Raw genomic sequence first — 25070 nt, 5'->3', positions numbered from 1 at the left:
CCTGTGCGTCTGGGGTTTGTGGAGCCGGGGCTGTGTGTGTGAGGGCATGGAGGAGAGCCCTGCTCACGGTCGCAGGAGAAGCCAGGGGTGCTGGCCCCCACGGGGGGGTCCCATGCTCCAGGCAAAGGCCTGGGAGAGTCTGAGAACCCCTGCCTGGGAGCCGGACCAAGGCTTCCATCTCAGGGGCCAGCCTCCCAGACCGGCTGGGCTGTGGGCCAGCCTTTTCTCCTGTCTACTCTGAGCTCCTCCCTGGGGCCACATTTCCAGAGAAGCCCTGTTTCTGGAGCCCTGGGTTTTATCTTTAATTATTTGGGAGACTGGTTCCCTGAGCAGCTTTCTCCTGGACCGAGGGTTCTCAGCCCAGGCGGCACATCAGAATCGCACAGAGAACTTAAAAAAATATGCACCTTTGCTGGGTCCCCACCTGGCTGATTAAGTCAGCTCCTGGGGACTGGGCCTGGCTTCCAAGGTGTTGCACCCAGGTGATTTAAGATGCCAGGGATGACAAGCCATGTGCCAGACCTGTGCTGCCAACGGGGTGCCCGCAGCCACATGTGGCCATTTGGATTATGGTGAAAATGACACAGATGTAGATATTCACGTCCCCGGCTGCACTGGCCACATTTCACATGACCAGCAGGCACCTGTGGCTCATGGCTGCCACCACGGACAGAGGAGAGCCCTCCTGGCAGAAAGTGCTAACAGACGGTGCCGCCCTCCTGCTCTCTGGATTATACGGCAGGAATGTAAGTCAGCATTTTAATTCAAAGTCTTAACATGACTTTAAGCAGACAGGCCTGGTGATGGACATCTGCTGTCCCTAAAAATCCCACGGTGACCAACGACGCCCTTGGCCCTCCTGCACGGAAGAAAGGGCTCCGCCTGACCCCGACGCCCCCCACCCCCCACATGGACCTCAAGCTCCAAGAAGTGACTGATTGTCATTCAGGCCAAGATTGAGCCGGCAAGAGGTGCTGCCCCAAACCCTGGGCCCGTGGGGGCTACTTCCCAGGAAGGCCTGAGCGTGAAGAAGACACACACACAGGCCCCGGGGTGCCCTGGTCTGCCGCCTTGGCCCCGCCCCCTCCAGCTGGGAGTGCCTAAAGTCTGTCCCGCGTGTGGGGTGAACTGGACCCCAGGCCAGGCCTGCCCCCCACCACCGAAGGCGCCACTCTCTGCCAGGCCCCTCCCTTGCAGACTCCAGACTTGTCCTGGCTGCCCCTCCCCCCAGCCCCCCATCCTGCCCCCCCCACCACGAGGGCCAGCCCCGGGCTGGCAGGGCTGCGGTGCTCATTGGTGGGCCGTGGTGCGCACTGGCTCGGGGGCTGGTCCTCTCCTAGACCCCCGCAGTCACCTTGCCACGGCCACCCACATCCCAGGCGGGATGCTCTTCCCCACGCGGTCTGGGGGACGCGGCCTTGTGATCCCAGCCTCGGGCTCCGGGATGCCCTTCCTGTCCCCTGCTCCCCACCTTCACCTGCAGCCTCCCCAGCTTCAGGTCCTTGGCGAGGCCGCCCTGCCGTCTGTCACCCCCACAGCCCACGGCCTGGGTGCTCCCTGGCCACAGCCCGGAGGCCCTGCTGGCTGGATGCCTGGGAACCTCCACTCCCCTGGGCTCCAGCCATCCCCTCCCTTCGTTCATGGGGCGGCTGCCACGTGCTGGGGGCAGAGACCCGTGTTTCCTGGCCTGTGTTTCCAACGACGCACGACCTACCCCCACACGCAGGGCAGCTCCTGAACCCCAAGCCCCAGCACAGAGTCATGGAGGTGCCTACCCCCACCCCCGCCCGTGTCCTTGACGCCTTCCTTCCCGTGGGCCTGGGCAGCACTCAACTCATCCCGCTGCCCACAGGCCCACGGGACTCACGGCCCCCTCCTGCTCGGGGATGAACCAGGTTCCCAGAGCCAGCGTTCCCCCGGGGCCCCAGGGCTCCCGCCCTCTCACCCAAGGACGTGGCTCTTGCAGTCGCCGCCCCCCCACCCCAGCCTGACTCTCCCCTGAGCCCAGGATGTGCTGTAATTTCTCCCGTTTTCTAAAGAAACTCTCCTTGGCTGCACACTCTCTCCAACTTCGAGGCTCTTTCTCTTTGTAGGAAAAAGAGAGAACCGTCCAGGCCCGCAGCCTGCTCTGCCTCTCACCTGTCCCGACTCCCGACGGGCGGCGTTCCCCGGGAGGCCGTGGGGCAGGGCTCCTGGAGGAGCGCCACCATCCAGCCCCGGACCTCCGCCCTTCAGACGCCCTGCCCTCTGCCGCTTGCCTCACCCACCCGGCGACCCTGAGTGCCGGCTCCTTCCCAGAGCCTCCGGCTTAGGGCCCCAGCCCGAGCAGCCTCAGCGCTCCCGGCCCGTGAATCCAAGCCAGCTCCGTGTCGCCCCGCAAGCACCCTGAGCTGTCACGCCCCGAACAGGACTCTTGGTTCCTGCCCTCCTCCCACTCCTCCCGGAGTTTCCACGTCTCAGAAAACGGAAGCTCAGTTTCTTGGGCAAGATCCTTGCAGTCACGGTTGATTACTTTTCCTCCCCGCCTAAATCAAGTTCATCAAATGCTGTCAGCTCAACGCTCCAAGCAGATCCAGCTGCTGGTCACCTGGCCCCTCCACAGCTCACCCGCCACCCCTCGTTGGGTGCTCGGGGTGCCTCCTGACCGCTCCCCCGGGTGACCCCCAGTGTTCCCTGCACCTTGCTGTCAGCGCAGCATCCAAAGGGGCCTCTGAGAACCAAAGTCAGACCAGGTGTAAGCGCCTCCAGGGGCTCTCATCCCCCCAGAACAAAATCTCGGACTCTAACAAAGGACTGATTAACAAATTGTGGAAGATTCTTCAAGAGATGGGAATACCAGACCACCTTACCTGAGAAGTCTGTATGCAGGTCAAGAAACAACAGTTAGAACCGGACACGGAACAACAGACTGGTTCCAAATTGGGAAAGGAGTATGTCAAGGCTGAATATTGTCACCCTGCTTATTTAACTTCTATGCAGAGTACATACGAGAAACACTGGGCTGGATGAAGCACAAGCTGGAATCAAGACTGCCAGGAGAAATACCAATAACCTCAGATATGCAGATGACACCACCCTTATGGCAGAAAGAGAAGAAGAACTAAAGAGTCTCTTGACGAAAGTGAAAGAGGAGAGTGAAAAAGTTGGCTTAAAACTCAACATTCAAAAAATGAAGTTCATGGCATCCAGTCCCATCACCTCATGGCAAACAGATGGGGAAACAATGGAAACAGTGACAGACTTTATTTTCTTGGGCTCCAAAATCACTGCAGATGGTGACTGTGGCCATAAAATTGAAAGACACTGGCTCCTTGGAAAAAAAGCTATGACCAACCTGGACAGCATATTAAAAAGCAGAGACATTACTTTGCCGACAAAGGTCTGTCTATTCAAAGCAATGGTTTTTCCAGTAGTCACGTATGGATGTGAGAGTTGGATTATAAGGAAAGCTGAGCGTGGAAAAATTGATGTTTTTGAACTGTGGTGTTGGAGAAGACTCTTGAGAGTCCCTTGGACTGCAAGGAGATCCAACCAGTCCATCCTAAAGGAAATCAGTCCTGAATATTCATTGGAAGGACTGAGGCTGAAGCTGAAACTCCAGTACTTTGGCCACCTGATGTGAAGAACTGACTGATTAGAAAAGACCCTGATGCTGGGAAAGATCGAGGGCAGGAGGAGAAGGGGACGACAGAGGATGAGACGGTCGGATGGCATCACCGACTCAATGAACATGAACTTGGGCACGCTCCGGGAGACAGTGAAGGACGGGGAGGCCTGGCGTGCTGCAGTCCATGGGGTCGCAAAGAATCGGACACGACCGAGCGACTGAACTGAATAAAGGACCGGTCCAGCCCCCGCCCTGTGTCTGAGCTCAGCTCCCCGCCCTCGGCCTCAGCCCACACCCTCCTAGCTCCCCGGTACGGCGGGGCCGTGCACTGCCCCCTCCACCCACCCATGCCTCCTGCAGGGCTGGACTGGGGCCAGCTGACACCACCTCCCGCCCCTTCACTGGCCACACCTGCCACGTGGTGGGTTGGCTTTCACTGCCCGTCTGCCCTGGTGCCCTGTTCGTTGCTGTATCTCCAGCCCACGTGGGGCACGAGGAGAGTGTCTGAGGAGGAGACGACCGCCTCCCTGACTGCACCTGCTCTCAGCCGTCTCACCTCCGGCCCTCACCTCCAGACTCACTTTTTAGAAGTGCAGCTTTGATCCTTCCACTGCCCTGCTCAGAGACCCCCAGTGACCCCCCCACTGCCAGGGACACAAGGTTCGAGCCCCCCACGTGCCTCTCCCGCAGTGCCCCCACCCCCACATGCTTGCCTGCTTCTACTGAGCTGAGCTCTCCACGCCCTGGACCTTCTGTCTATTGATCTGCCTCCTGCAGCCACCCTGCGGCTTGTCCCTGCCCCACCTTCCTTTCCTGACGGTCCCCTCGCGTGGCACCACCTCCACGAAGCCTTCCCTGACCACCCCACCCGGAAAGGACGTCTCCTGTCCACTGTGGCACTTGCTGTGGGCCGCCTGGCACCCTCATTGTGCCTGGACTCTGAAGTGTCCGCCCTGCAGGGTGTGTGGCCTGGGGTGCTGGGCCGCACACCAGTGGGTGCCCCCCCAGGGTCTGTGGCCTCAGCCCCACCCCAGCGATGGCTCCGCCCGCCCGGTACTCACGTCGATCTCACTGAGGATGACGTCGATGATGCTGCCAATGACAATCAGGAAGTCAAACACGTTCCAGGGGTCCCCAAAATAGCCCTGGGGGAGGGGGTCTCAGGGTGAGCTGTGGAAGGAAGGAGCTTGGCGGCCCTGCCCGAGGGATGCATAATTGCTGGGGGGGGGGGCACGATGCCACTTCCCAGGGGTGCTGCAGGGCCCCTCTTCTGCCCCCTTCCCTCCAGAGCATAAAGTGGCCCAACGGGAAGGCAGCATGCCTGGGAGACTCAGGATTGGGGTCCTGTCCACACAGGGAAGTCTCCCCGCCCAACCCCCTGAAACCCAGTCTGGGGCTTGCAGGCAGACCTGACGGGGTGGGGGGAGGGCAGCGTGGACTTGGGGACCAGGACACTCCCAGGCCCTGGGGCTGCTGCTCAGACGCTCAACGAGCGAAGGGGCACCGGCACATACTGCCCACTCCTGCGGCCAGAACTGAGTGGCTGGCCAGGTCTGAGTGCCCGAGGGGCTTCCTGGGAGGACGAGGCTGTGGGGGGCTCTATGGGAAGGCTCCCCCCAACACCAGCCACATGCGCCCGCCTCTCCCCAGAGCCCAGGACTCACCCTGGCCTTGAACGCCATGAGCTTGAGGATCATCTCCAGCGTGAAGATGATGGTGAAGGCCACGTTGAGGATGTCGGAGATGTGGTTCATTTGCTCCGACTGGTTGTAGTGCTGTGGGGGGCACAAGGAGGGGCTGGGCAGCTCCCCCAGAACCCTGCCTTCTTCCCCAGCCCCTGCCCCACGAGAGCCTGCTCCGGCCACGTCCAGAATCCTACCAGCCTGATGGCCATGCCCTCTCCCTGGAAGGATGGTGAGGGGAGGAGAGGGGGGCCCAGCCCCAGTCCCGTGAGCAGGTTACCCACACACATCTGTTCTGGAAGGCCAGAGGGGAGGCTCTGTGGCCAGCTCCCTGGAGCCGCCTGGGTGCAGGACCAGGAGGCAAACCCCCTGGTTCTAGGCTGGGATGACCACCACCACCCGTGGGTGGCGCCTGGCCCAGGGGCCTTGCTGTGCGATTCTATTGATTCACGGGCGTAAGGGATCAGATGCTTAATTAAGGCCTGATAACCATGCTGCTTGAGGGGCTTCCCTGGTGGCTTAGCGGCAAAGAACCCACCTGCAAATGCAGGAGACCCAGGTTCGACCCCTGGGAGGGGAAGATCCCCTGGAGGAGGGCTTGACAACCCACTCCAGTACTCTTGCCTGGAGAAGCCCATGGACAGAGGAGCCTGGCGGGCTACGGTCCACAGGGTCCTCAAAGAGTTGGACACGCCTGAGGGACTGAGCACGCAGTGACGCTGCTGACTGTGACTGTGCTCGAGGTCTCCTCAGACATGTGCTCTGTGCATGTTAAACCCACTTTTCTTGGGACTGGAACCAAGAATCCAACTACCTCCACCACCCAGACGTGCAACAGCAGAAGGAAAACAGAGAAGGCACTTCGGGCTTCCCACACGGCCCACCCCCTGTGCTGCCGGCCCGTCCCAGAGTAGGCGCGGCCACGTGTGTGCCTGAATCACCGCTGAGTGCCTGGCACCCGGGCCTGCGTCCCGCTCCCCTCTCTGCCCCGCGGGGCACCTCAGCACAATGCTTGGCTCAGAGCGGGCCGTCCAGCCTGGAGCCCCCTCCCCCGGGCTGCCCAGGCCCCTCCACCGGGGGCCCTGGTCCCGACGGCCTCACCTGCATGCCCAGGCAGATGGTGTTGAGCATGATGAGGGCGAACATCAGGTACTCGAAGTAGGAGGAGGTGACGATGTACCACACCTTGTACTGGTAGGGGTTCTTCGGGATGTAGCACCGCAGGGGGCGGGCCTTCAGGGCGTACTGCACGCACTGGCGCTGAGATGGGAGCATCCGGCAGGTCAGCGCTGGGGCCCCGCCCCCGCCCACGCCCTCGCCCGCCCACGCCCACGCCCCGGGCCGGAGGGTCCTGCCCTCGGCAGATGAAGGGCAGCTGTGGCCTTTGCCGGGCTGTCCAGGGAAGGGTGCCCCCCAAGCTGTGGTTCCTCTGCTGCTGCCAATGCCCATTTCTAGGGGCTCTGGGCATCACGACAGGTCCACAGGGGACCCCACCCGGCCACCAGGTGCTGCTCCGGGTGGGAGGTGGGTCGGAGGGGAGGGCCCTTGTCCCTGGCCCGAGCCTCAGCCTGGCGGCAGGGGCCCAGCACCTGGTTCTTGTCCAGCTCACAGTTCTTATACTCAGTCTCCCCCTGCTCCTGGAAGGTGACGATGACAAAGCCCACGAAGATGTTCATCATGAAGAAAGCGATGAGGATGATGTAGATGATGAAGAAGATGGCCATCTCCACGCGGTGGTTGTACACGGGGCCCTTGTCCTCCTCGTGAGAGTCGATGGCCTTGTACAGCAGCCTGGGGTGGGCAGAGGACAGAGGCGGGCTGGACTGGCTAGGCTGAGGCCAAGCCCGGCTAGGAAGGGCGGGCTCCGTCCCACCGGCCGTGGGGGAGAAGTTAGGACCCTGCCCGCAAAGGCTGCGGCCTGCCTCCCGTCCGGCATGGGGTGCCGTGTCCCCCCAGTCACTCAGGGGGCACCCCTGTGGCCGGAGAGGCCCAGCCCTGAGTGACCCCGGTCAGGCTGTCCCTGGAGTGAGCCACCAGCACCCCGTCCCACACATATGCCGTGAGAGCCCCCGCCACGCCCGGCTGGTACGGGGGGGCGGGTGGTTCTCGGGCCTCCCCCGGGAGTGGCCGTGTCCCCAGGGTCTCCGCTCACTCACTCAGGCCATCCCTCGAAGGTGGACACAGTGAAGAGGGACATCATGGCTGAAAGCACGTTGTCGAAGTGGAAGGCGTTGTGTACCCACTGGCGGGGACGCACCTCTATCTGTGTGGGGTCCCCATCCTTGTACACGTAGTAGTAGCCCCTGGGGTTGGGAGGCCAGGTCACCACACTGCACATGGCTCCCCCACCATGTCGTCCCAGCCCTGGGCAGTGAGTGTGGTCCGGACCCGGGACCCTTCCCAAGGTCACCCGAGGAAGGGGCCTCTGAGCCTGAGGGGCTCAGGCTTCCCAGTTCCCCAGCGGAGGGCCACCCTGCACCACACGAGGCACCCTCCCCACCCCCGCACACCTGCATTCCTCCTCTGTCATCTTGGACAAGTCGTTGCAGCTGAAGAACTTCCCCTGCGTCCCGGAGGGAGGTAGGGAGACCGGTTGTCATGGAAACAGGGTGGGAAAATGGGGCGGCAGGGAGGAAGGAGGGTGGGATCTGGGCCTGTCTCTGCAGGGTGGCCTGGCCATGGGGCAGCACCCAGGACCGTCCGTCACACCCTGCTCCCCACCGGGCAGACGGCAGCGAGGCTGGGCACCAGCTCCTGGGTGATAGCGCTGCTGGCGCCCAGGCCGGCCCGAGGAAGGGAAGCGTGGGCACAGCCCCTGCCCCCTCTGCTGGGTCTCCCCGTCACAGGGCAAGGACCAGGCTGCCCTGTCTCCCCACGCCCCGCTCAGGCCCGGGGGACAGAGCCCAGCTGGGCCGGATGAGACCTCTTATCGCCACGTGGTGCGGGGTTCCTGGCACGCCCACCCCCAGGGCTCAGTGGGTGGGCCCTGTGAGCTGCTGTGGGGATTTCAGCCTGAGCAGTTTCTCCTCTGATCTGCCTCACTCACTGGGCACCTACAGAAGGCTTCATTTGGGCAAAAGGGGGTGATTGCCAGTCTGACTGTGGCTAAATTAAGTGTGAACCCGCAGATACTGCTCCGGGTCCCTCGAGGGCCAGGAGAGGGGACTGCCTCGGCCAGGGACACAGGACAAACTGAAGGCCACACCCCGCCCTGTCACCACCTCCCCTGACATCTCAGAGCAGAAAGTGAAGGTGAGGCAGAGGACGCGGCTGCCCCTGGGCAGGTCTCCGGGCACTTGAAGCCAGACGGCCAGTCTAGCATGGAAGGCAGATGTGATACAGATGCAGGAGACAAGCACATTACAGACGCAGCGCACACGCCACCCGCGCCTGCTGTTTGGCTGCAATGTGGGCGGGCGGCAACCGGGGGTGGGTTGACAAGAGACTAAGGCACAGAGGGGGTTGAGGGTGGAAGGGCAGCTGCTGCTTGTTCCTTGGGGAGCGAGTCTGGAGGGCTCCTATGCGGCGGCCCAGAAGGTGCCAAGGTGAGCATGAGTCGGTCACATCGAGACCCTGCCCTCAGGGGGGCCAGGGTCCCCAGGCTGCAGAGGCCAAGGCTGGGCAGGAGGGTGGGGCAGTCTGGCTGGAGCTGGGGATGGGCCGTGTGCAGCCCGCTGGGAGCACTGTTTTGAGACTAAGCTGTCAGTCCAGATGCCCCTCCTGCCCCTCCAGGACAGAAACCCATAGGACCTGGCCCCTAAATGTCCTCTGGGAGCCCCACCCGGACAGCTCTCCCCAAAGCCTGCCCCTGCCCGCAGGGACGACATGGTGGGGTTTGCTGCATGGTCCTCTTAAGCCCTGGCAGAGGCCTGGACCCAGAGAAATTGCTCCTGAAATGTTAGTTGAATGAATGAAGGATTGTAAAATGAAGCTATTGCATGTCTAAGAATGATTGAGGTTATACAATCGCGATTGAAAAGATAGTGCTTTGGGGGCGGGAGCAGAGGGTTCTGGAGGGACCCGGAAGGTCATGAATGTGGATGTGTCCTCGGGGTCCGTGGTATGTCCTGCATGTGATCTAAAAGCCAGAGGCATCCAGCAGTCAGCTCTGGAAGAGAAGCTGGACTGCAGGGCTGGCTGAGTCCCAGACGGGAGTGAATGGCTGAGTTCTCCCAGGAAACAGAACTGGAGGGAGCAGCTCCCAGATGGGACACAGCAGACCCCCACCCCCGCCCTGCAGAGGGTTGCAGGGCAACTTCGGGTTGCAGATGCATGGTGGGCGAGGGTTAGGCCCGGCCCTGTCCCCAAGGGTGGAGGGGACAACAGCGGGGAGGATGCTGCTCGGGCCGGCAGACCGGGGCCTCGATCCGCAGACCCAGCGGGGCAGCGGGGGGCCACCCCTGAGGGTCCGCGCTCAGGCTCCTCACAGCACGCCTTGCACCCGTGTGTTCGGGACACCCGCCCTCATAGCGGCCTCCCTTTGCTTGGAGGGGACGTGGGCTGGCGAGCGCTGGGCCGGGGGCCGGCGGGGCTCACCTTGAAGAGCTGGACGCCGATGCAGGCGAACATGAACTGCAGGAGAGTGGTGACCAGGACGATGTTCCCGATGGTGCGGATGGCCACGAACACACACTGCACCACGTGCTGCGGGGGTGGGAGCCCTGGTCGGCACCTGCCCCTCCTCGCCGCCCAGCCCAGCCCAGGGGCCCCCGGTGCAAGCCTAGCTGCCTCCCAGCTTGTCAAGGACAGAGGGGCTCACAGGGACGGAGTGCCCAGGCGCACCCCCATCCTCACTGAACAAAGGGGGTGGGCCGAGCCGGTACTGTCTGGGCTGAGTCTGGAGTCAGGCCTGGGGTCCCCTCCCCCGGAGGGTCCCTCTGGGCCCCTCTCACCTTCAGGCCTTTCGCTCTGTTGATGGCCCGGAGCGGTCGGAGCACCCTCAGGACCCTCAGGATCTTCACCACGGAGATGGTGCTGGACCTGGGGGCGGCCTGCTCAGCCTCCCCCTGACCCCAACTCCCTGCACCCCCGCCTGTCCGTCTGGCCCTCCCCTGGGGCTGCATATGTCCTGGGACAGAGGGGCCTCCCGCCCCGGGCTGCCTCCCTCCAGGCAGCCCACAGACCTGCCCCTCTGTCAGACAGGAGCTCCCCGGCGCGAGCGCCGTGTTCCCCACGCGGCTGGGGGCGACTGCCCTCTCTCCACATGCCCTCCCGGTCTCCCACACACTCTGCCCGCCGAACCTTGTCACTCAGGCCAGTTGGTGCCAGCCCAAGGGACTCTGAACGCCATCCCCGGGGCAGCTCGGTGCCCACCAACCAACACGGGCGGCTGCCCCACTCACTCGAGCCCCATGGAGATGAGGGACACGGCCACCACCACCAGGTCCAGGATGTTGAAGTAGTTGCGGCAGAAGGAGCCCTTGTGCAGGAAGGCCCCATAGGTGGTCATCTAGGGGGAGAGGCAACATGCTGGGGGGTGGTGGAGCCTGGGGACACGCCCTGGGTGGGTGGAGCCTGGAGATACGCCCCTGGGTGGGTGGAGTCTGGGGACACGCCCCGGGTGGGTGGAGCCTGGAGGTACGCCCTTAGTGGGGGTGGAGCCTGGGGACACTCCCCCCTGGGGGTGGAGCCTGGGACGCTCTCCCTGGTGGGGGTGGAGTCTGGGACACACCTCCCTGGTGGGGGGCTGGGACACTCCCCCTGGGGGTGGAACCTGGGGACACTCCCCCCTGGTGGGATGGAGCCTGGAGGTACGCCCTTAGTGGGGGTGGAGCCTGGGGACACGCCCCTGGGTGGGTGGAGTCTGGGGATACGCCCCCCTGGGGATGGAGCCTGGGGACACTCCCCCCTGGGGATGGAGCCTGGGACGCTCTCCCTGGCGGGGGTGGAGCCTGGGACACACCTCCTTGGTGGGGGACTGGGACACTCCCCCCTGGGGGTGGAGCCTGGGGACACTCCCCCCTGGTGGGGTGGAGCCTGAGGACACACCCCCTGTTGGCGGGTGGCTGGGACACTCCCCCTGGTGGAGACGCCTGGGGACACACGGAGCTGAGTCCTCAGGGCACTGCCCCATCCTCAGCGCCCAGTTCTGGAAACTCAGGGACCTCTCTTGGGCAGCGAGGCCATGGGCGCCCCGGGTCTCCTTCTTATGGAAACCCTGCCTGCCCTCTGCCCTGCAGATACAATTCCCCCTCCTCTTCTTCTTCCTCCTCCCTCCTCCTCTTCCTCCCTGGAAAGTGTCCTAGGCGTGGTTGGGTCAGGTTCAACAGCCCGTCAAGACTGAAGACCTTGCCCAGTGCCACCCCCCACCCCAAACCTGCTGTATCTCAGCCCAGAGGGGCCACTTTCTCCTCTCTGAGCATGTCTCAAACATCTCTGTACAATGCATCAGTCACTGTTTCATCCTGGACTGCCCTGCTGTCTGTCTGATGAAGTCCTGTCCAATTTCAAGGCCTAACTCTAACGTCACCACCTCAAAGAAGTCCTCCTGGACCCCAAGGAGTCACCATTTTCCTCTGATCAATTCCTTCAATAAACAGGCCCCTGAATGAAGGGACTGTCCTCCCTTAACTCTGCAGCCAGCTCTGGGCCTGCTCCCCTTGCATGGCTCCCCTCTCCCCTCCAGGTTTGTGGAGGTGACCCTCTGGGTCCCGGTCACAGATGGGAGGCCTCTGCCCCCAGACCCCCCACCATGATGGTGTGAACCCAGTGGGTCCGCCGTGAGAACAGGAGGGCAGTGGTGTGCTATGGATGCAGGGGATGGGCTGGGGGGGTCGTGAGAGGGCGGAGCTGCCAGAAACCCTGCCCAGGGCAACAGCCGCTTCTCTGGGACCCTGGGGGAGCCCTTTCAGTCACTGACAACCCAGGCCTGGGAACAGATCACTGCTCCCCATCCGCACTTGGGCTAGCCGAGCCTGGACGGTGGAAGAAGGTGCCCAAGGCATCACAGACACGCAGGGCGCTCTGCTGAGAGGCGCACGGGCTGCCCACTGACCGTACCCCAGGCCTGCACCCACCCGCCTGCTCGCCCACTCACGCCAGCTCTGAGCTGAGACCACCCGGTCCCCTGGGTCCTGAGAGTCTGTCCCTGCTGCTCTCCGTGGCCTTCCGGCTTGTCCCTCCTCCCTGCGACCCAGCCCCTGAGGGAGCACAGCCTGTGTAAGCAGGGGTCCCAGCCAGCCTGGGGTGTCGTCTCATGGCCTTCACGCACCTTGAGGACAATCTCCACAGTGAAGACAGAGGTGAATCCGATGTCAAAATACCCAAGGATCTGGTGGCAGGGCAGAAGTCAGCAAGAGAAGCAGCAGAGCAGGAACGGCATCATTACCCTCATCAGCATCAGCACCACCACCACACCACCGTGACCGTCAAGACCACCCCACCCCACTGCCTCCAGCCCCCCCATCACCCCCCATCCCCCCACCATCCCCCATCACCATCCCCCCCACCATCACCATCCCCCCCATCCCCATCACCATCCCCCATCACCCCATCCCCCCACCATCCCCCACCACCATCCCACCATCCCCCCCACCATCCCCCATCACCATCCCCATCACCATCCCCCCCACCATCACCACCATCCCCACCACCATCAGCACCATCACCGTCAAGACCACCCCACCCCACTACCACCATCCCCCATTATCACCACCATCACCCCCCATCCCCACCACCATCCCCTATCACCACCATCACCATCATCCCCATCAACATGGTCAACACCACCATCACCATCCCCCATCACCATCCCCCATCACCACCGCCCCCTCACCAACATCACCACCATCCTCACTGTCAGCAGCACCACCACCTTCCCCACCCCTCCACCACTAGGACCAGCACCACCTCCTCCACCCTCCACCAACACCACCGTTATCTTCACCATCCCCACCATCACCACCACCATCCCTACCATCATCACTGCTGAAACCCAGCACCCAGAGCCGGTCTAGGGCACATGCTATGACTACACTGTCCAGAAGGAGTGAGCTGGGCAGTCTTGGCCCTCTGGGGACTTAAACTCTAAGCAACTGTGATGCAGGGGGCCACGTAGCGGATACAGCTGAACACGGGGCCTCAGGGTGAGGTGTGGAGGCCTGGAGTGGGGGGCGCTGAGTTGGCTGCCGTCACCTGGTTCCTCACGGACTCAGCCCGGAGGGGGTCCTCGGCGGCCAGGGCGGCGCTGCTGAGCAGGATGAAGAGCAGGATGAAGTTGGTGAACCAGGTGGCGTTGACGATGCGGTGACACAGGATGCGGATCCTGCGGGCGAGGGGGCGGTCAGGAGGCTCTGAATGGGGCCTTCGGGCCTCAGCAGCCTCCGCCCTGGCCAGTGGGGAAGGTCAGCCTGCACCCAGGCGGCCTCTGGCTGGACATGCCGGGCCCCGCCCCACCTTCTGTTGCTAAGCAGCCCTATCCCATCCCCCAACAAGCCCTCCCCCAACATTCTGCCCATCCCATGGCTCCCATCGAAACACAAAACACAGGCAGGCGGCTCTCCGGCCCTGAGGCTGATGGCTGAAACTCCAGGAGAACTATGGTCTGTTATCTAAAGGTGTCAGACTGAAGCCCGTGAGACATACAGCCCCACTCTGCTGTCAGAAAGGAACCAACATATCCGGTCCCTCTCGGGTGTAAGTAATGCGTGAGGTTTAAAATATATGTCTCCTGGGGATGCTGGCACTTTAAATGGGGCAAGAGATCCAAAGTTAAAGGAGTGCCTTTCTCACAGTGTAACTAGGCCCAGAGAGTTGGGAGAAGGTGGGCTTCTCGGAGCAAAAAGCAGCCTTCTCTGAGACCCCACCACCACCCTGCCCCACCGCCGAGGGGCCACTCACTTGTTGGTGGGGCTGAAGATGAAGAAGGCGCTGGCTTCTGGAATGGGCACCGCCTTCTCCTTCAGCTGCAACTCAGCCAGCGGACGGGGCCGGGGGCTTATTGGGACCTCAGGCTCGTCTTCCTCATCGTCCCCTGTGGGGAGGGGAGAGAGGCTGGGGTGTCTTTCCATGTTCAGCTCTCCTCTTAGCTCTTGTGCTCTGAACCCAACCGTGAACCCCCAGCAGCCAGGGCGTGGGGGGCCAGCAGGGTCCAGCCGGGCACCTCCCTTCCCTACAGCACGCTGGCCTGAGAGCTGTTGGCCTCAGGACCTTCCAGAAGTGGGGCCAGGAGCAAGGTCCCAGAGCCTTGCTGCTGTAGCTCCTGTCTCGGGGCTGGATGCGCCCCCCTGGGGTGGCTCACAAGCTGGGGCTGCAGGGGGCCTGCTCTGCAAGCGACTGCAGTGCTGGGCCCGGCTCCGCCCCTGACTTGCCGTTGATGAGGGCAGGAGTCCCGTTGAGATAAACGGACTCTGAGCTTCTCTCTCCTGGGGTCGGGTTCCACAAACCCTCCTTTGGGGGAGGGGGACAGCCAGCAGGAGGAGCCACCCCAGCACACCCCGCCCTCGGTCTCAAGACCCTCACCTGGGAAGTCGGCCGAGGGGTAGGGGTCCTTCACCTCGTTGACATTGGATTCAAACTCGTCAATCTTCAGCTGGAAGGAGGAACACGAGGAAGATGAAAACCAGAGTTGTGGTCCCCACCGGCTGGAGGGCGTGCAGGTGTGAGCTCACCTGAGCCTCCCTCCGGCCTGGGCTGCTGCTGTCACTGTCATTCCCGTCTCACAAAGGGGAAGCCAGGCCCAGAAAGCCACCGGGACCCCCGCCTGTCTGAGCCTGAGCACTGCCCCCCCCCATACCCGCTTAGTTCTCAGAAGACAGAGGAGTCCCCAGGCCAGGAACCACCCCCCACCCCCTGCCCCTCTGAGCTCTACTCCCTCAGCCCCCAGGCTGGATCAGGATGGCAGGGCTGGAAGCTGGTCTGCGCTGCTCCGCAGAGCAGACAGTATCAGATGGGAAGGGGGCACGCTACAGAGGAAGTCTGCCTCCTGGGTTGGGGCGTGTGCGCCCTCAGCACAAAGGCATCCCTGCGATGGAGCTGCCCTCACCTGGCTGGTGCCCAGGCAGACAGCCCCCTTCCCCAGCACCCACCCTAAGGCATGGGCGAAAGGGGGACTTTCAGAGGCCCCTCCCTGCGGCCCCTGAGAGCACCCCATTGGCTAATGGGCTCACCTTGGCGGTGGTGGGGATGCCCTCCCCCTTGGGTTTCTGCTCCAGCTTCTTGGCCACCGTTGCCTTCTCCTCCTCCGACTTGTCCGGGAGCCCCCTGAGTTGGAAAACCAAGCAAAGCCAAAGTGGAGGCCCCGCTCCTCCATGGAAGAGAACCTCCACCTTCTGGGGTCCGCTCAGCCTGAGGGCGCCCTCCCCGACCCCACCCAGGGCTCGAGGAGGGGGGCTCTCCGTGGGGGCAGGAGCAGCACAGGCCGAGCGCGTCCTCCCCCCGCGATGAGCGAGCAGCGCCGGCAGCCTCGGTGTCAGCCAGCCCAGGGCCTGCCGGCCGGTGAGGGTGCAGCCGTGGCACCGTCAGGGTGGCACTGTCTGGGTTCACAGCACGGAGCGCAGTTTGGTCCAGGACGGTTCAGCTCTCCTGTGCAGGCCGCCCTCCCTCCATCCCTCTCGCAGGTCCCTCCCGCTGGGTCACCCACTCACTTGGACATCTTCCTGCGTCTCCGCTCCTCAGCCTTGGCCTTCTGGGCGGAAGTCAGGCTCTCGGCCTCTGCCAGGTTGTCCACAGCGATGGCCAGGAAGACGTTGAGCAGGATGTCTGGGGTGCCGCTAAGGAGCTGGGGTGCTGGGCTCGGCAGGACCTGCCTGCCCCCGTGCTCTGGGCCCCCCGTCTTTCTGGGACTGACTCCTCCCTGCTGTCACTAGTCACCCTGAGGTTGCCTAACCTCCTGCTGGAAGGAACTGCCTTACCGCTGTCCCCACACGGCACCTGCTGTGTCCCCTCCCCCGCTCCAGATCCTGGGCGCTCCCCCCTTCCTGCAGAGAGCCTGGGCACCTGGACCCCCGGTCCCAGCCCCTCTCCTGGCCCCTCCCCACTCCGGGCTCTCTTCTGAGCCCTGCGCCCCAGGGGATACAGTTGCCGCAGACAAACAGGATGATGAAGTAAATGCAGACGAGCACCCCGGGGTAGGACGGGCCGCCGTAGGCCATGATCCCGTTGTACATTACGGAGTTCCAGTCCTCGCCTGTCAGCACCTGGGGTCCGGGGGAACAGAGGGATGTGAGGGTCTTCCCTGGGGACTACGTTGTCCAAGAGTCCCCTTCCAACGTCGCCCGCAATGGAGGGGGCGGGGGGTGGGGGGTGGGGGGGGCGGATCAGAGGAAGCGAGGCCCCGCCTGGCAGGGCAGGCAGCGAGTGGCTCGGGCCTACCTGGAAGACGCTGATGAGGGCCTGCGGGAAGCTGTCGAAGTTGCTGCGCCGCACCTCGGTGTCCTCGAAGTCGTACCTGCCCCCGAAGAGCTGCATGCCCAGCAGGGCGAAGATGACGATGAAGAGGAAGAGCAGCAGCAGCAGCGAGGCGATGGAGCGGATGGAGTTGAGCAGGGACGCCACCAGGTTGCTCAGCGACGTCCAGTACCTGGAAGACGGGGCGGCCCGGGGCCCCGAGGTGAGGCGGCCAGGGAGGCTGGGGCTGCCCGGATCCAAAGCTCCCATCCCGGTTTGTCATTTCATTCTCCTTAGTAGGGTGGCTGTTTGACTTCCGGGGCCACCACTAGACTCTAAACCCCAAGGGGGTGAGGCCCACTCCTCCCCTGCACCCACGGCCCGCGACCACTCCACGCCCCCTTCTTTGTATCCTTCCTCACCACCCCCTTCTCCTCCTCCCCTTCCGTCTTCCCTTCCTCTTCCAGTCTCTTCCCTTTTCCTCCCTCTTTTCCATGACCCTCAATAAACCTGGTGAGAGGTAAGGAAACAGGAGAGAAGGAGGTGGAAGGGGTAAGGGTGGAGGGGCGGGGCAGCGCGGGCGGGACCACGCCCCTACTGGGAGGGTCGAGGGGCGGGGCGGTGGAAGGGGCGGGGCGTTGGGACCACGCCCCTGCTGGGAGGGTGGATGGGAGGGGCGGGGCAAGGCGGGAGGGAGGGCGCCGGTGGAAGGGGCGGGGCGCCGGGACCACGCCCCCGCTCACTTAGTGATCTTGAAGATCCGCAGCAGGCGGATGCAGCGCAGCACCGAGATGCCCAGGGGCGTCATGGCGCCCGACTCCACCAGCAGGATCTCCAGGAGGCCGCTGCACACCACGAAGCAGTCGAAGCGGTTGAAGATGGACATGAAGTACTGGCGCAGGCCCAGCCCGTACATCTTCATCAGCATCTCCACGGTGAACAGGGCCAGCAGCACCCGGTTGGCCACGTCTGCAGGGAGGCCCGCGCAGCTCAGCGCCACTCCCCTGCGCGTCCGCCTGGGCCAGGCCCCCAGTGACCCCCCCACTGCCGGCGACACAAGGGCCCCGCACCCAGCACCCTCCCTGCGTTTCCAGGACATCCTCCTCTCCCTGCCCTCCAGATCCAGTAAAACCTGGTGAATTTTCCCCATTGAAGGAACACAGCCTAGATTTCTAACAAGGTAAACCGTACTGTGTTTGGCAGGCCCACCCTCCTCACTCCAGCAATCAAGCCACGGGTATTTTAACCCCATTTCCTTGACCTCCCAGAAACACAGCAACCAGGGATCGAACCCATGTCCCCTGCAGTGGAAGGGCAGAGTCCTAACCACTGGGCTGCCAGGGAAGTCCCCTCTTGAGTTTTAAAATGTTTGCTTCCCTTGCATCCTGGACACCACATCCCCCTGGGATTCCTCCAGCTTCTCCTGTACCCCTCTACAGAGGCACCCCCACCTCACCCTGAGTCCTGCACTTGAGCTGAGCACGTGAGTACATATCGCCCTCTGGGGACCTGGTGATGTCTTCTAAGGGCAAGCTTCGATTATCATGCCTGCCAGCAACTCCAGACTCTGACTTTTCAACCCAGACCTCTCCGCTGGGTCCCAGACCTACTTTGCGTCTGTCTCCTCAACATCTCTTGGAGTGTCTCAGAGGAACCTCAAACTCAACAGCCCCAAGACTAAGCTGATGGGGACTGCCTGTCCTCCCCCACCCCCCAAAAATGCCTGGTCACTGACTGTGTTCCCCATCTCAGCAAGTGGCACTGCCATTCATTTATCTGCATAGGCCAGAGACCTCAAATTCATCTCGGACCCCTCTTGGTGGACAGTGTCCACATTTTGTCCACGTTAGTTATTGACAATGCATTGACGATGCTTGACACACTTAAGGGGTTCTCAAGAATATTGGCTGCAATGGATGGATGGATAGTTAGGCGGGTGGATGGTTAGATGGATGGATGGATGGTGGATGGGTGGATGGTTAGATGGATGGGGGGATGGATGGATGGATGGATGGGAGGATGGAAGGATGGATGGATGGATGAACAGATGGACAGATGCATGGATAGATTGATGGATGAGTGGACAGATGAACAGATGGATGAATGCATACTTGCATCTGATCTGTAACATTTCCTGTCTATTCCCCACAGAAAAAGATAGTGTTCTAGCAATTTTCCTTCTTTTTATCTTTTTCATCATTTTAACCAGAGTGTCTTGCTCCTATCCAGCCTCCCCCTCCTCTGTAATCCTCCTCCTACATTTACCTCCACCGTTGCCCTCCCTATGTGACCTGACATCACTCATCAATATCTGTCTTCTTCTTTGGCTCCGGAAGCTCCCTGAAGGTGGGAGAGGTACCTTCCTTCTCTGTGTTCCCCGCATTCTTTACTAGGCCTCACACAGAGCGTGTATGCTATAAACGCTTGGTGAGAGGCTGCTGTGTCTGCAGTAGAGCTTGAGCAAACTTGGATGTGTGAAGCGCTCAGTTACTGCTCACCGGTCCATCCAGGAGCTGTGTTTGTGATCATTTGCCCAGGCACCTGGCAAGCACCTGGCGTGTCCCCAGTGTGTTGCTGTTACTAATATTTCCCCTGGTAATGCCACGTGGAGGAGAGGACCACCACTAGAGTTCCTAGAAAATGATGTCGACGTCTAACTGACTTCACAGAACCTGAGGCACCATTGGCTTTGGCCATCAGCCACGTGTCTCACCTTGCAGGTGGGTCAACCACAGGGGCTGGTGGTGGTGCTCCGAGGCGATCGACAGCGTGTTGAGGGCGACGATCAGGATGACCAGCCAGTAGAAGACCCTGGACTTCACCACGTCGTGGCACTTCCAGCGGAAGACACGGTTCCACTGCCTCCAGTGTCGGCTGAGAAGCAGGCAGGGAGGGAGGGGAAAAGGTTGTGTTACCAGAGCCCCCACCCTCCCAAGGCTGCCTTCAGGCCACTCCGGCCACACTTAGTCTGACCACCCACTCCCTCCTCCAGCCACACCAGAGGAGACAAGAATGTGAGCTGCAGAGACAGGTGGCAAATCTTGCCTCCTAGAGCAAATATCTTCACATTTCAGAGGAGAACAGCAGCGATGCTGACCTTGGGGGACACTAGAGACAACACAGGTGCCGAGTTTAGCGCAGTGCCGGGCCCAGAGTAGGGCTCCATACGTTTCCATCTTAAGTAAAGCCACACTGGGATGCCCCGTTTCGCTGGTCATAAAGTCAATTCTTTAGCAAATTGCTCATATTGGTGTTGGGGAGGGTTTGCAGAAAGGGCACCTCCATCACTGGCACAGCCTTTGTGCAGCGTTTACCAGGGTTCAGACTCTCCATGCCCTCTGACCCAGCAAGTCTGTTTCTAGGAATCCACCGGGCAGAGATGTTCACTCTTACAACTGTTCCCTTCAGCACCGTGTATACTGCCCCAGACTGGACAGATTAACTAGACTACGACATATTCATGCTGTGGAATATTTTATGTTCAAAGATCTACCGCCAGAAGGTGTGTGTCTGAGCTATCACACCTTGCAAAGCTGCAGAGGGACCTTAAATACGTGTCACTAAGTAAAAAGAGCCCGCCTGAGATCACACTCTGTGACATTCTGGGAAAGGCAAGACTTTGGAGAAGTAGGTTGCCAGGGATGGGGGGTGGAGGTGTGAATAGGCAGAAAGAGAGTCTTTTTAGGGCAGCAAAAATACTCCATATGATATTATAATGGTGGGTATGCATCATCAAACACAGGATGAGCCCCAACATAAACTGGACTCAGGGTGATGATGCTGTCCATGCAGGTTCATCAGTTGTAACAAACAGACCATGTGGTAGAGGTTCTGATGGTGGGGGCCCCGGGCAGGGTCGGGGAGTGGGGGACAGGTGGGCCGTCTCTGTGCCTTCTGCTCAGTTTTGCTGTGAATCTGAAACTGCTCCAAAAAAAGAAAGTCTTTTTTTAAAAAAGCAAGTTTTCGTGTGTATAAATTTGCCCTAAATAGACCATTCTAAATTTAGAATGTCAGTTACTAGTTTATGTGTGGATCGTATTCATTTATCCAGCAAGCCCTCCTGTGTGTTGGGTACTTTTGTTGGTTCTGAAGAGACAGGGGTTAATATGAGAAACCCTGTCATGTAAAAAACTCGTGTGTGTAGGTGTGTGTGTGCACACCCGTGCATGTGTGTGTAAGATGAATGCGTAGAAGCAGCCTTGGAGGGATGCAAATCTGTTACCATGGTTACCTCTTTAAAGGGCAGCAAGGATTTCATCTTTTCTTTGATGCATTTCTCTATTGTTGGATCTCTCAAAGTCACAATTGTGTGTGAATTTGGAAGCAGCCAATCAAATAAACACACAGTCCTCTTGAGACAAAGGTGCCGGGGCCCCAGCCCCCTGCCCCAGAGGCCTGCGATGCTGCCTGCCTGCCCTGCTGGAGCCGAGGCTCCCAGTGTCTTCCTCACGTGATGTGGAAATAGGTCATCTGCTCAGTGCCCTCCACCCGCACTCAGGGAACGTGACCCAGAAGCCACTCACGGGGGGGTGACTGGGGCTAGGGGACCCGGAGCCGGGCAGACACTCACACGAACTGGATGACTTTGTTCAAGCCCGCGATTTCGTACAGGCTCTCCGTGTCGGAGCCACCTTCATCCAGAGCCAGCTTCCCTGGGGAGAGAGAGGCAGAGGCGGCCTTGCTCCCCTCTGGGCTGGACGTACCAGGAAAGGGCACTGACCGGGGACACCTGGGGCAGTGGCCCTGGGTGGGCCTGGACCCCTCCCTCCTGGGAGCCAGAGAGCCTGCACCGCTGGGAGGGCGGTTCCTGGGGGCAGCGAGGCACTTTAGCAGTCAGGGCTCTGGGCAGGCCCTGGGCCCGCCTGGCCGCCTCCACCTCGAGGCGCCAGGCTTGCCCTCTAGGGGCCACGCTTCCTTATCTGCAAAGGGAGCTGTCAGTCCTGCTCATCAGGCCCCAGGGCCGTGGGGGAGCAGGGCGTGGGGATGCCCTTACGGGGGTCGGTGCAAGGGCAGCTCAGGGTGGGGTGCTGACCATGGCCCACGGCTCCCACCTTCTCTCAAGTCGTCTACGTCCATGACCTCGCCCTGTGTGATCCAGCTCAGGTAGCCCCGGAGGTCCTCATCCAGCTGCTGCTTCTCCCGCAGCTTCTGAAAGGTTCCCCTAGACTTGGCCTTCTCCCGCTCCTTGGTGAATTCCCTGCAGGGGGCCGGGGAGGAGGAGGAGGAACCAGTTGGGGAGATGGAGCTTCTTGGGTCACCAAGCCCATTCTGAGGCTGGACGCGCTCATCCTCCTGGCCGGGCTATCGCCAGGTCCAGGGACCTTCCGGGGGCCAAGGGCAGCCCTCCCCCAAGCCCCGAGCTCCAGGATACTTGGCACACTCAGCCCCCCTCTGTTGTTCCTTCTCATCCCATCTCATTTCTCCCGGCTCGTCTTGGGTACCTTGGGCAGGGGTTAGTGACACGACCATCCACTGCCTAACAGAACTGCCTGGACCCTCCCAAGACAGGCTGTGACCGGTGACCCTTTGTACCCTGCTTGCACCTGGACACACCTCTCCTCCAGGAACAAGATACAAAGAAAGTACTTGGGACTAAAAATACCTGCGTGCATGTGTAGCTGGTGCAAACTCTGGACCAAAAGATACCAAGACAACTCCCCCCACCCCTGCCCCCAACTGCCATTTCTGAAGAGCCAGGAGTGAAAGCAGGTATTGCACAGGCCCCATGCTCAACACCACGAAGGGGTGGGCACAGCACCTCGGGCCCTTCCTCCGGCCCAGCCCCTGGACACACCACTGCGTCCATCCCACCCCAGGAGCTAGCAAGGCGGCTCTGGCTTGTGGCTCCCTCCTGCAGCTGGTGCAGGAGCCCCAGTGACGTCTGGCCTGACTTCCTGGTCTGGCCCTAGCCAGTTTATATTGTCTGGGGAAGGCCGAGAACTGCCTGGTATCACTCGTTTTCCCTGCAGCCCTGACCCTTTAGGCCGCCTGACGAATTTAATCCTGCTTACAGACCTAAGGCCTCGGGGGTGGGGTGGGGTCCCGGTCCTGGAAGAAACCAGACTGCACTGGGGTGGGGGGACCGAGAGTCGGGGAAGGCTTTGAGCTGGGTGGGGGGCAGCCAGCTGGAGGGGCGGGAGAGGGGGTGCTGCTGGAGGGTCTGCTCACCCCGCCCGCCCTCACACTGCCGGGGCAGGGTCCAAGAGGGTTCTTGGCCACCTCGTGCCCTGGTCCCTTCGGTGCTCCTGTGAAAGCTGTGGGTCCCTCCTCAGAGCCATGGGGAAAATGCTCCCTTTGGGAGGATTTGGGGGGCATTGTAAAATGTTTCATTTAGAAACCAGAGCCTGACAACAGAACCAGTGCTATGAAAACGTGGTTGTTGAGACATAAAGAAATAGTGTTAAAATTACATAGAGAACTCTGGGAGTTGGTGATGGACAGGGAAGCCTGGCGTGCTGCAGTCCGTGCGGCTGCAAAGAGTCGGACATGACTTAGCGGCTGAACAAATGCTGCTTCAGTAATTCATTAACTGGCAAGATCTAGTCGCAGGTCTAATAACCATCATGACTTTAAGGTAGTGAAACTTGCAACACTGGGATCTGACAAGGGCTTCCTACTGGGACCAGTCACGGGCGGCGCTGTGACCACTTTCTGAAAGGAAGTGTCAAGTTCCAGTTAGAGGCAATAAAAACAAAAGCATGTCCTTCTTCTCCAAGTCCACAGACAGCAACCCCCGCCAGTGCCAGGAGGGCAGCTCCTGGGGCTGGTGGTGGCCACTTCCAGGCTGCCCGCCGCGGCTAGGGTGCAGCCTCAGAGAGGAATGACCACGAGCACTCAGCGCCCGCGGTGTGCCGGGCTCTGCCCGAGTACATTACAGGAACTGATTCGTGCGGTTCTCCCAACAAGCCCGTGGATCAGACCCTGACATTACTCCTCTGTGACAGAGGTGGACCCCGAGGCACAGAGGGGTTTGGGAATTAGCAACGGTCACACAGTCAGTGAGCAGCAGTGCAAGGGCTTAAACTGGGACCTCGTGCCCCAGTCTGCGTGCTCAGCCCAGAGGCCATTCTTGGAGCTGAGCCTCAGACCTTGCACCTCCAGGGGCAGCAGGCTGGGGTCTCGGGGGCTTCACGCAGGGGGGCCGAAAGAAGCGAGGACAGAAGAAGGCTCGAGGAGGAGGGAGGTGGAGAAAGGGGGGCTCTCCCTGCATCTTTGCTCTCCCTTGCTAGCGGGGAGCCTGCTCCTGGCTAAAGGGGACCGGGGAGGAGTGGGAGGTCTAAGTCACACCCCCTGCCCTCACCCCTCTCTCCCTCCCCGCCCCCTCCATCCCCCCTCCCCCAGCTGCCTCAAGCCCCTCACCCGCTCAGGACGCCCAGCACCAGGTTAAGGATGAAGAAGGAGCCCAGCAGGATGAGGGTGACAAAGTAGATCCAGGGCCACTCGTTCCCGATGGCATCGTTCACCTGGTCCAGACATGGGTGTGAGTCCCCGGCGTGCGGGTCCAGGCCCTCCGCAAGCTGGCCACCCGGGTCCGGCCTGAAATGCAGCACTGGGGCCTTGCTGACGGCTACCTGGCCGGCGGGACGGAGCCCTGCCTCCCTCCAACCGCCCGGCTCCCTGCCTGGACCCCGTCCTGCCGGCTGCCTCCAGCCTCCTTTCCAGCCAAGATTTCTCCAAGTACAAACACTCCAAGCCTCGGTCTGCACTCGGCCGGCTCCTTCAGGAACCACCTGTGGCTCTGATGAGTCCCTGCAATCTCTGAGCCCTGTCCCAGCACCTCCCGGGCTGATGACGTGACCTCGCTCCTCACAGGCTGGTCACAGGCGAAACGACACGAGTGACAGCCCTTTGTAACATTTAATAATTGGCTCCTCTAATCTGAGCTCACGAGAGCCAGTCACACTAATCCTTTGCATTTGCAAAGCATTTGACAGTTCTACGACTGCCCCCCATAGGCAGTGTCGCCTGTGGCCAGGCTCCGGGGCTGGAGCGGGTGGATTAGAGGTCAGTCTTGGCCATGTTGCTCACTAGCCACCAGAGGCCAAGTCACCGAAGCTCTCTGAGCCTTAGTTTCCTTATCCAGAAAATGGGATCATGCCTTCCATTACTGGAAGACCAAATAGCTCTGAGTAACACCAAATAAAGAGCCTTCTCAACAGGAGGACTACACTCTGGGTGTGCATCGGCAATGTGGGGACTCAGTTAACAGCCTCATTGACCGTCATAACTACCCGATGATGGAGCTGGTATTTTTATTCTACGGACGAGGGACCTGATATCCAATTGTCTTTTTATGGGAGAGCAACCTTGCCCAGCAGTGAGGAGAGAGACTCACAGGGCCCTTCCTCCCTCGGGAAATCTGAGATTCCTGGCCATCAGGGGTGAGTCACTCATAGCCAGCCTTGGGGACAATGTGGGGGCTGAGACAGAAGCTGCCAAGCTCCGGGTTTCCATCC

General features: G+C 61.2%; 1 protein-coding gene across 1 annotated transcript in view; it reads right to left on the bottom strand.

The window, feature by feature from the left end:
- The window catches only part of CACNA1S (calcium voltage-gated channel subunit alpha1 S), a 55495-nt gene that overhangs the window by 12442 nt on the left and 17983 nt on the right, over positions 1 to 25070 (bottom strand). The window contains exons 7-28 of the mRNA XM_043485773.1: positions 23974 to 24077; positions 21666 to 21811; positions 21185 to 21266; positions 19328 to 19488; positions 17358 to 17583; positions 16600 to 16807; positions 16304 to 16424; positions 15873 to 15987; positions 15396 to 15489; positions 14749 to 14818; positions 14128 to 14260; positions 13423 to 13552; positions 12500 to 12559; positions 10632 to 10738; positions 10182 to 10269; positions 9826 to 9933; positions 7800 to 7852; positions 7446 to 7592; positions 6879 to 7080; positions 6391 to 6549; positions 5272 to 5382; positions 4669 to 4752 (exon numbers count right to left, since the gene is read on the bottom strand). Of these exons, the coding sequence (XP_043341708.1) occupies positions 4669 to 4752; positions 5272 to 5382; positions 6391 to 6549; positions 6879 to 7080; positions 7446 to 7592; positions 7800 to 7852; positions 9826 to 9933; positions 10182 to 10269; positions 10632 to 10738; positions 12500 to 12559; positions 13423 to 13552; positions 14128 to 14260; positions 14749 to 14818; positions 15396 to 15489; positions 15873 to 15987; positions 16304 to 16424; positions 16600 to 16807; positions 17358 to 17583; positions 19328 to 19488; positions 21185 to 21266; positions 21666 to 21811; positions 23974 to 24077 (2709 nt within the window). The remainder of the gene's footprint in view (positions 1 to 4668; positions 4753 to 5271; positions 5383 to 6390; positions 6550 to 6878; positions 7081 to 7445; positions 7593 to 7799; positions 7853 to 9825; positions 9934 to 10181; positions 10270 to 10631; positions 10739 to 12499; positions 12560 to 13422; positions 13553 to 14127; positions 14261 to 14748; positions 14819 to 15395; positions 15490 to 15872; positions 15988 to 16303; positions 16425 to 16599; positions 16808 to 17357; positions 17584 to 19327; positions 19489 to 21184; positions 21267 to 21665; positions 21812 to 23973; positions 24078 to 25070) is intronic.

Source organism: Cervus canadensis, chromosome 13, assembly GCF_019320065.1.
Source record: "Cervus canadensis isolate Bull #8, Minnesota chromosome 13, ASM1932006v1, whole genome shotgun sequence".
In the NCBI taxonomy this organism is placed as follows: domain Eukaryota; kingdom Metazoa; phylum Chordata; class Mammalia; order Artiodactyla; family Cervidae; genus Cervus; species Cervus canadensis.
The sequence above is the reverse complement of the archived record's forward strand: the minus strand, read 5'-3'. Positions and strand labels throughout refer to the sequence as shown.